This window comes from Schistocerca gregaria, chromosome 2 (genome assembly GCF_023897955.1).
Source record: "Schistocerca gregaria isolate iqSchGreg1 chromosome 2, iqSchGreg1.2, whole genome shotgun sequence".
NCBI lineage: Eukaryota > Metazoa > Arthropoda > Insecta > Orthoptera > Acrididae > Schistocerca > Schistocerca gregaria.
In genome coordinates this window covers 811,895,559-811,906,428 of record NC_064921.1, presented here as the reverse complement: position 1 = coordinate 811,906,428, position 10,870 = coordinate 811,895,559, and the positions used below count along the sequence as shown (strand labels likewise).

The 10,870-nt window shown below is 35.5% G+C and overlaps 1 protein-coding gene across 1 annotated transcript in view; it reads right to left on the bottom strand.

Annotated features, from left to right (window-relative positions):
• Window positions 1–2,141: 2,141 nt before the first annotated feature.
• Window positions 2,142–10,870, bottom strand: part of LOC126335113 (esterase E4-like) — a 143,823-nt gene continuing 135,094 nt past the window's right edge. The window contains exon 10 of the mRNA XM_049998067.1: window positions 2,142–3,660. Coding sequence (XP_049854024.1) covers window positions 3,411–3,660 — 250 coding nt within the window. The 3' untranslated portion in view covers window positions 2,142–3,410. The remainder of the gene's footprint in view (window positions 3,661–10,870) is intronic.

Sequence of the window (10,870 nt, the reverse complement as noted above, 5' to 3'; positions counted from 1 at the left end):
AGCATTTGCCGGTTCCATATTTGTTCAATACAGGACCTTCATTTTCTGAAGCTCGCTTGGTATTCACCTATCTTTTATCAGCTTTTGGTTATATTCTGTTGAGTAATGCCATGGAGAGAATTTTGTGGGTGACCGGTAATAATGAGATACCTCTGTAATCATGACAGTCTGTCTTATCACTTTTTTTTTTTGAGTGGGTGAATCAATGCACAGTCCCATTCCTGTGGAATTTTCTCTGTATTCCATATTTCTATAAGAATTTCATGGATTTTCTTTGTGGTGATTTGGTATTTGAGTTTACAGAACTAGGAAATAATGCCATCTTCTCCTGGGGCTCTGTTGTGTTTTTAGATGTTTTATAATCTCTTCTACCTCTGTTACAGAAGGTGGCTTTGTATGTGACCGTGGTACTGTTTTCATGTAGAGTAATTTTTCTTTAGTGTTCTTGCAATTAAAGAGTTTATCAAAATAATTCTTAATTATTTTGCAGTTTTCTGTAATATTTGTTTCCTGATATCCATCTGTTCTTTTGAAGCAGATATTTGGAGGCTGATAAACCTTTACATTTTCTCTGGAAATTCTGTAGAAATTTCTCTTGTTATTTATCTTGAAGTCTTCTTTTATTTCATTTAGTCCTTTTTTGTCATATGTCCTTTTCACTCTTCTAATATCTTTCAAGGATTGTTTCTGGACATTGTAGAAATTGTAATTTATTATTTGATTGTTTTATATCTCTTCTCACTGTAGGAAATTCCTAAGCATTTTTAGCATATTTTGTACCTACACAATGCTAAAATTTATATCTATGAGCCTCTGTAAGTACTGTCCCCATGTATAATTATGACTCATTCCATATCCATGCAGTTCTCTTGCATAATGGATAAATGGAACATGAATAAATAAATAAATAAAAATCATAATAACAGACACATGTTCTAGTTAAGAACTGAGACTGGGTGGCTCGTGTGCACTTGACAAGTCATCTTGTTTTGATCCCATAGTAGTTCTGTTAATTGCCTTTGTTGGGAACCTGTAACTAGATTCCACTAATTTCTAATCTCATGCACATTCTGAACCAACGGTGCCTTTGCATTTTTTAGCTTGGCAAATGCTTTTGATGTGTACCTGTACTCCACATCAAAAACAAACTGCATCTTTAAATAAACTATAAAACATGAATGCTTGGTACAACACCGAGCACACAAAGGGAGTCTTAATACTTCTTGTAATGAGGAGGCAAGTAACAGATGACTTTCTTCTCACAAAATGCTGGTGGCATGTAAACAATATTTTTGCTTGCTGCTCATTTCATAGGTGCCTTGACTAGAAGTGCCTCATAGTATGCGGAGACTTTTCCTTCCTCAGTTTATCTTTTGTATGGTGGTGATGCCTGTGTACCTACCTAGTGGGACACTGCATGCAATGTGAACATTATCAGTTCCTCTGTGCTATCCTTAACACATCTGTTAATGACAGGTCCTGTTGCCTTAGCATTTGTGATCTTATCCTATTGTTGGAGGCTAATCTAATCACAGTATCTCAGACAAGGGCCTATGGATAGGACTGCTGACACTGAGGATTTTCATATTGAAATTTACAATGACAACTTTAGTTTTGAAGACATAATAAATTCTTGATATGGTTGATCAAGTCTCATCTTACGCTGGTTGAATTCTATTGTAGCTGTCACTACATTAATTTTCATAGTGCAAAATCCAGATAACACTTTGCAAACATGTGAAAATGAAAACATATTGGACACAACTTGCTAGGCAACTGTACTACTTTCTTTTCAAGACACCAATAACACAACAACCTTGGGAAATTGTTGCTGTAGCTGCGGTATCTGACATTACACGTCCCACTCTTACAAGTGAGATAATGGAAAGTGGCTAAGATTTTGGGAACAGGCCTAAGATGTATAAAAACAAAATGGTTCTTATGAACCACAGTCTAGTTAGTGCAACAGTCTGAGGTAGTGACAGAATAAAAATCTTCCTAGAATGAGTGCAAATACAGGTAATGTTAAAAAGCAGGTGCTCTGATGTGCTAAGAGCCTCTTTTACCTGAAGATCAAGGTAATGTGTAGGGAACATTGTAATATACATTGGGAGAAAAAAGAAAACCTGCAGAATGACACATTAATTTTAAGAATTTTATATTCAGTAAATCTGATTACATTTAGCTATAACTAAATGGTAACAATAAACACATTTATGATAGCTTACTGTTTATACTGCCTGTTACTTTTGCATATAATGTTCACAAAATCAGCATGCCTGTTTCACATCATTTTATTTTTTCTTTAATATGAGCAATGGACACTGATTCTTTTTCTTTGGCTTCCTGGAGTCCTCTGATATTCTTCTTAAAAATTATGAGCATTGAATGTAGAAATATTGTGAAGAAATTGATTTTACTGAAAAAATTAGTCACAAATATTTAATTTCAAGCATTGTGTAATAGATCTCTCAATGTTGAGAGACTAGATTCAGCAAGGAGATACAGAATATTTAAATTTTTCCTGTTCCACATACATATTAATACTTGAATGTTATAACAAGTCAACTAGCTTCCCACAGGGCAATGAAAACAGAAATTAAAGAAATGTCTCCCTGTGACTTCTGCACACTTCTACCCAGAGTCAGTGTCCAGAAATAGGTGGCCATTAGGTAACTTAACAAAAAAATGATAAAACAAATTAAGAGTGTAACTGATAGTAAGTCAGTGGTTACACTATGTGTATTGGAACTGACAATGTAAAGACATTAGATAAATGAATCCAATTAAAAAAAAGTACAAACCTCATCCTGAAATATTTTTTGTTCATTATAATTATCATATAAAAGTTACAGGCCATCTTCACAATTTAGCTCTTAGCTATTATTTACTTTCTAAGTTTAATAGAAAACTGTACTGAATCCTGAAAGAAAAGTGTGCTGAAATAATTTCCAATGAGAGACACATTTATAACAGTATAAGCACCATTTTATTGCTGCAGATCATACACACATGTACAGTGTCACCTTGCAGTTGGCACACAATTTCAGTTTTTATGGTCATTTCAAGTCTACACATTTGATGCTGCTTCCCCTTGTGTCACCGTACAGTAAGTGCCCTCTTAATGAAGCAACAAACATCACAAGTTCCCACTACCAAAATTAGTATGATATGCTTTCAATCTGGACTTCCTTCCATTTAATATCAGTACTTATAAAACTTCACAAATTATCTGCCACCAGCCAGGTACAACATATTTTTGAAATTTTCTACAGTTATTGTTACACTCTGACAGAGAAGACAGCATGAACTTTCTCAAACATCGTGTTTAAAACGTGAAACATCTCATTAACAATCCACTTTCAAGAGAACTGTATTGTACAGCCTGCTGCAGATTTAAGGAAGCAGAGCTATTTAATGAAACAGCAAAGAACTAAAACTAAAAGAACTTGTTGCACTGTTAGTCCTGTTTCTTTTGTGGTGCCAGAGGTGGTATTTTGATAGAGTGGGAACAATCTGTCCCACAGTTGCATCCGGTCTTTGTAGTAAAAGCCTTGTTTCATCATCAGGTCTGAGCCTATCTCCAGGTATGCTGGGCTTGAAAGGTTTAGTGGCTGCCAGTCAATGTTAATCAGGTCATTCTTCTCTGATGTTGGATTTCTGCAACAAATTAAACAGATGATCCTTTGTAATATGAAATCTGTTCTTTGTTTCCTGTATACTCACAAATCAAACTACAATGACATCTCAGATTATAGTAGATCAATTCTTTCAGTTGATACTACACAAATGGACAACTTACAGACCTGTGACTACGAGAAGTTCACACTTTAGAAAAACAAAGAAAATCATTTACGAGCAACAAGTATCACATTTTATTAGAGACTAATGAATTATGAGACAAAACTGCTGGCCACTACTTACTTTTACTTTCAGGAGGTGAAACACGCAGTACTGCTAATGGACACATAGGAAAATACAAGGGAGAGCAAGGTACAAGAGAGAGTTGGACCTACAGCACCCTTTCCAACATATTCACCTTCACCTTATTTGTCATCATTAGTGGTGGGTCCCTCTCATCCTGGGGTGAGGGTAATCTGTGCTTCCATTTTATGCTTCCCTGACCTCTCCTCTGATCTACATTTGGAAGGAACTGTTTGTTCTGAAAGCTAGAGACTGTACCATTTTTACTTTTCTATGCATTTATTGGTAGTATTACACTTTTCACCCCCTGCTCAACACCCAGAGACTGTGGTCATGTGTGTGTAAGTTGCATTTGCTTGAGTGTATGTGTGTATGTTGTCTATTTCTGATGATGGCCTGTTGGTCTTAAGCTTACTTTCTGATAGTCTTTTTATTGTGCCTATCTGTGAGTCAGCATCTGCACTAGCAACTATGATTTTCATAGTATTGTCATATTCCATTGTGGATTTTCGATTGTTTGAATTTTCCATGTGTTACGATACATTAAAAGACATAAAGCATTGGATAACACTTGCTAGCAGTTCTGTCTCATAATTTACTTACAAAATAATTTACCTGGATGGATAAAAAACTTATTCACCAAGCAGTGGCAGAACACACACATAAAAGACGGTTGTAAATGGCAAGCTTTTGCAGCCAGTGGCTTCTTCTTCAGGCAAAAGGATTGAAGGGGATGGAAGAAGCGTGAAGGAAAAGAACTGTAGAGGTCTATGAAAGGGGTAGATTTCAGGAAAGTGACCCAGAACTGTGGGTCAGGGGAGACTTACTGCATGGCTAAGTTTATTTGTTTTATCAGTCAAATTTTTCATATATTGACACCACTAACACATACAAAGTGTTTGGTGGTGGGGGATAATAATCAACTGAAATACACAAACAATACAACCAGTCACTTTCATTTTTCTTCCCACTACACATACTGGAGGACTATACCTCTTGTATCCCAAGGAGATAGTTCTTCAGATGCTGACTCCAAAATGACATAAGTTAACAATACTTCTGGCAGGAGGAATTGAGCCAGGGGATCAGCTATTGATACTAACAAGAAATTGATCTGCTATGGAATTACCACACAATACACCACTCATACTGCATGAGTTGATCACAGGGAACAGAAGAGACTGATTTAAAAATAACTGCTGGACGGAACTAGCAGTTTGTGGCTTGATTAGAAGCTTCTGTACCTTTGACTAGAGCTCTACTTGAGTGTTTTGGTTGTGTATGGGTGTTGGGATTTGAATTGGGCTTTTTACCTGAGTTTTATTTTTGGAGACACTACATGGGACCTCTTTTTTCATGGAATACATTGAAGAACATACATCTACATCTACATGGATACTCTTCAAATCACATTTAAGTGCCCGGTAGAGGGTTCATCGAACCACCTTCACGATTCTCTATTACTCCAATCTCATATAGCGTGCAGAAGGAATGAACACATATTTTTCTGTATGAGCTCTGACTTCTTTTTCTTATTCACAAAACAACCAACTCATGTTGCCATGTCATTAGAGAAACAGTGCATGGATACCAACTGTGCTCTTACATTGTCAGTTACATATTGTTTCTGTTTACTATGATCTTTTTATATCTTAAATAAAACAATATGTTATTATCTCATTATTTAGTAAGATAATAACATAGTGTGCTGTTTAAGATTTAAAATCACAGTCTCTGAAAATATGCCTACTAACAAGCGAAAGGCTTAGATTTCAATTAAACATCAGCTTTTCTTCCAGTCTTTTAAAAGCAATACTTTGAAGAGATTTAGTTACAATGTCAGCAAGTTGCTCTTGTGTTGTAGAGTACTGTATGTTGAACCAACCATGTTTCAATTCATCACTGATGAAATGATACTTCATATCAATATGCCTGCTTCTTCTTGATATTTGACATGATTTTATCATTGCTATTGCACTTTGGTTATCCACACAGTGCCATTTTCATGTTTTTATTCAGCAATTCTTCAATGAAAGTGAGGGTCAAACTTTGCTTTCATACATGAAGCTTAAAATACTCTACACATGACCTTTGGTTGTTGCTACATAAGCAACAGTGATCTGGAAGTCAGAACTACCTTGACAGTAAGATATCTTGACAGTAATACATATGAAACCAAATTTACATCTAAACAGCTTTTCTCAGAGACATAAGACAAGGAATATTGGACCTAGTCTCTAAATATGCCAGCTTAATTCAGAAATATCCAGCAAATCATAAGGTGAGATTCTCTCTGAGATCTTGAGAGAAAAGAATATGGACATTGCTGTTAGTGAAGAAAATCATATCAACAGTGTAAATATTCTTCTATAGAGAGGCAGAATACCTGAATATCGTGCACTTGGTGCAACATACCATCATACCTATGGCTACACTACTTATATTCACAGTAATATATAAAACACCTGTTTATTGAGTGTAAATATTGAAAATGACATCCAGCAAATAACTATAAAAGTTAAAGAGATAACAATAGCATGCAACTACAAGTCCAGCAAACACCTGAAGTTTACCATCACTCCCTCACCCAGCTATCTATATATTCAACTTTAACAGCCTTCAAAGTGGAAATAGAATACGAATGATCAGAATGGTATTGCACTTGCAGAATGGGCTGAAGAAAATAGTTTAAGGCTCATTTCTTATGCAAAAGATAAGGCTTGTAACAAAGCAGGTTACCATCCTAATGTGTATGCACTCTTATTTCATGTATTGAGGTCTACATAAAATTTTCCTTTTGAAAAAAGGTTCTGATGTAAAAGTTCCCACATTAAGTACATAGTATACATAGTATGCATATTATCAAAATGGTAGAAACAAATCCCCCCACAAAACTCTATTATTCAAATCATTCAAAGTGATATTCTGACTGCTGTGAGATAATTGGTTTTGTCCAAAATTATGGCAATTAAAAGTTATTGCAATTATAAAAATTCATTCTTTTTGCCATAGGAAAAATCTTGTGAGATGAAAAATGAAATGATCATATGGCATTTATTGGCCAGGATATCCCCTTCGGGGTTCGGCTGCGGTATTGCAAGTCTTTTTAGCTGACGCCACTTTGCCGACTTGCATGTCTGTGATGATGAAGGACACACAACACCCAGTCCCCTGCTAGGAATCAAACATAGGCCCCCTTGCATGGTAGGCAGTAACACTACTGCTGCGCTACGAAGGCAGACATCTTGTGAGATAATAGGCATTTCAGAAGGGAAGACCACTTTACATCTACATGATTACTACAACATGTCCTCAGTTCTCGCCACCCACCAGGCCTTAATTTACGTTAATCCTCCTGTCTCAGCATTTATTCTCAGTAAATACTTGTTTCTTCACTATATTTTAGTCTTCTACATCTTTCATTTTCTGACTTGTCTATTTTTCGCTGTTCCCCCTCTGACATCTGCTACATATACTGCACTTAGTTTTTGATTCTATTTTCTCATGCACAATTTTTAGTGGAAATCTCTGTCTTGCATATTAGCCTGTCTCACACGTTTAAGCTCTCAGGTTTTCAAATCTCATCTTGTGCAGTCCCCAACAATCAGTCTTTCCTTCTCATCCTGTCCGGTAAGCCTCCCCTGACCTGGGGTTCTGGGAGACTTTTCTAAACTGAACCCCTTTCCCTAAACCTCTCCAGTTCTTTTCATTCATCCCTTTTCCTTTCCCTTCAATTGCTCAGCCAGAAGAAGTAGTCACTGGCTCCAAAAGCTTGTAGAAGTGTGTGTGTGTGTGTGTGTGTGTGTGTGTGTGTGTGTGTGTGTGTGTGTGTGTGTGTGTGTGCGTGGCACTGCTTGGTGAGTAGATTTTTGTTTTCTATCCATTTACATTACATGATTACTCGGTGGTTCTCAATTAAATGCCTGGCAGAGGGTTCATCAAACAACCTTGACGCTACTTTAAAATTAAAGAGCTAATCTTCCCATTTTCAATAATGTTTTTACATTAGCACAAACTTAAGTAGCTTAAAAAGCTTTTCTTAGTTACAGATTTCACTTGATTCAAAATTTCTGCACCAATTATAGCCATACTTCTGTAAAGTTATGATGTCTGTTCATATACTTTTCATTGCCTAATTTTTCTGGGTCAATTGATATTAATATTAATGAGCAAGACTCCTTAATTAAAAATTACTATATTTTAAGTAACTTAATCAATCAATCAATCAAATTTTATTATCACGTAACATGCCTTATACAATCAAGGATTGCGACATAGGTGACTTGTCAGTTTTTATACTACATACAGACTAATAAACTTAATTTTAGGTTATAATACATGTGTTGCTATACAGGTATTTTACACGTTTGTCATAATAAAGTATTTTACACATTTGTCATAATACATATTGTGGTGATCTATACAATTATTTTTACATGGTTATCATTCAAGAATTCTTCTACCGTATAGTAGCATTTATTTTTTAGATATGTTTCCAAGTCTCCTTCAGTATATTTTAGAGGTGGGTCACATTTCCCCTTCCAGATAGTATTTGTAAATTTCATGCCCATATAATGTGGAGTTTTTTCATATAGTGTTAGTCTATGGGTAGGTAACATGTAACTTGCTCTATGCCTGGTCTCATACTGATGCAAGAAGCAGTTGCCTTCAAAAAGTTGTGGGTTTCTTTTTGTGAATATGAGAAGCTCATATATATATATATATAAGCTAGGTATGGACATTAGATCTAGTTTCTCAAATATAGGTTTGCAGTGTTGTCTCCTTTTTGCTCCTACCATGGCTCGGATTATCTTTTTTTGTAGCCTAAAGGCTTTGAGCAGATTTGTTTTCTCAGACCCCCAAAAAATTATACTATACCTTATGACTGATACAAAATATGCATAATATACAGTTTTCTTTACAGCTAAATCAGTAATGCTATATAGGACATTCATGGCATATACGAGACTGTTCAGTCGACTTAGTATGCTGTCTACATGGTAACCCCACAGCATATTCTTATTCACTAGTACCCCAAGGAATTTGACACAGTTTGCAGTGTCCAATTTTTTGTCTTTGTATGTTATTTCATTTATACATTGAGCCGATTGTTTTGTGGTGAAATGAACAATTTCTGTTTTTGTAAGATTTAATTTCAAGCTGTTATTTTTGACCCATTTCTCCACTTCCCCAAGTGTTTGCTCAATACGATGGATTAAGTCTTTATCAGTTTTGCAGCATACTATTGCTGTTGAGTCATCTGCGTAGAGGATGGTATCGGACTGAACCTGGCATGGCATATCATTAATATAATACAAAAATAGTAGAGGCCCTAATATAGAACCTTGCGGTACGCCTAACTGAGTGTGTTTCCAGCCAGAGACTAATTTTTTGTTACTGTTGTTTACAAGTACTCTTTGTTTATGACGACATCCAATTAAGAGATTTTCCTTGAAAACCATAGTTTGTCAGTTTTTGGAGAAGCAGGTCATGATTTACCGTATCAAAAGCTTTGGTAAGATCACAGAAGATGCCCGATACACACAGTCTATCGTCAAGACATCTGCTAACTTTTGTGACCAGTTCGTTTATTGCCCGAGTTGTGCTGCAGCCTTTCCTGAAACCATACTGATTGCGTAAAATAATGCTGTGGGATGAATTGTAATTTTGCATCTGATCACATGCTGCTCTTTCAAATATTTTTGAAAAAATTGGTAATAGTGAGATAGGCCTATAGTTTCCCATTTCATCTTGTTTGCCTTTTTTATGAATTGGCCTTACTTCTGCATATTTTAATCGGTCTGGGAAACATCCTTCATCAAAAGACTGGTTGATTAAGAGGGAGAGTGGATGCGCAATACTATGACAGGCTATTTTTATTATTTTAGTGGGGACCTCATCCCAACCCACAGAGTTTAAATTTTTTAGGGACATTATGATTTTTATAACATCAAAGCTGGAAACATGGGAAAATTTAAAACCCGTGCAATTTTGCTCTGCAGCACTACCCTTTGTACTTGGTGGTGGATAATCACTAGTTTTATTACAATTTATGAAGAAGTCATTGAAGGATTCCGAAATGGTACTGGGATCTGTAACAGCTCTACCATTTATCATTAGTTTTGAGGGGCATTTTTTCTCCATTTCATTGCCGACCTCACTTCTTATAACAGACCAAACAGCTTTTGATTTGTTTTTAGCATTTGAGATATAGCTATTATTTGCAATACGCTTTGCTAATTTAACTACTTTGTCAAATATTTTTTTGTATGTGCTTATGTATTTAAGAAATTCAGGACTTCGATTCACTTTTGCCTCCATATGCAGTTTCCTCTTTGTAGCACTAGACACTTTTATTCCTTTTGTTATCCATGATCTATTTTTAAGAGTCCTAGTCTGTACTGTTATAACAGGGAAACATTCATTGAATACACTCATGAATTCAGTTAAAAAGTTATTGTAGTTTTCATTTGGGGAAGTGTCTTTGCTGACTGACCACACAGTGGAGTTTAGTTTTTTAATAAATTCCTCTACATTTCCTTCACTAAAGCTCCTACATCTTTTTGTTGGGCAGGCTGGGTTTAGTTTTGATAGTGATACAAATAGTGCTGAATGGTCTGAGACTCCTAGATCTAGAATAAATTTTTCTTTTACACTGTAATTATAACTGCTAACAACATTATCTATACAAGTTGAAGAGGTTGCTGTAATTCTTGTGCATTGATCAAAATTTAGATTTAGCCCATATGTAGCTACCAGGTTCTTTAAATGTAATGAAAATTTGTCATCAGTTCTTACATCAATGTAGAAGTCAGCACATATAACTATTTTCTTATGCATTTTTCCTGTTTTTAATTTATATAACAATGTCTCAAATTTTTCTAGGAATACAGAACTTATGTGGTACCCAGGGGTGCGATATATACTGATGATTAGCATGTTATAC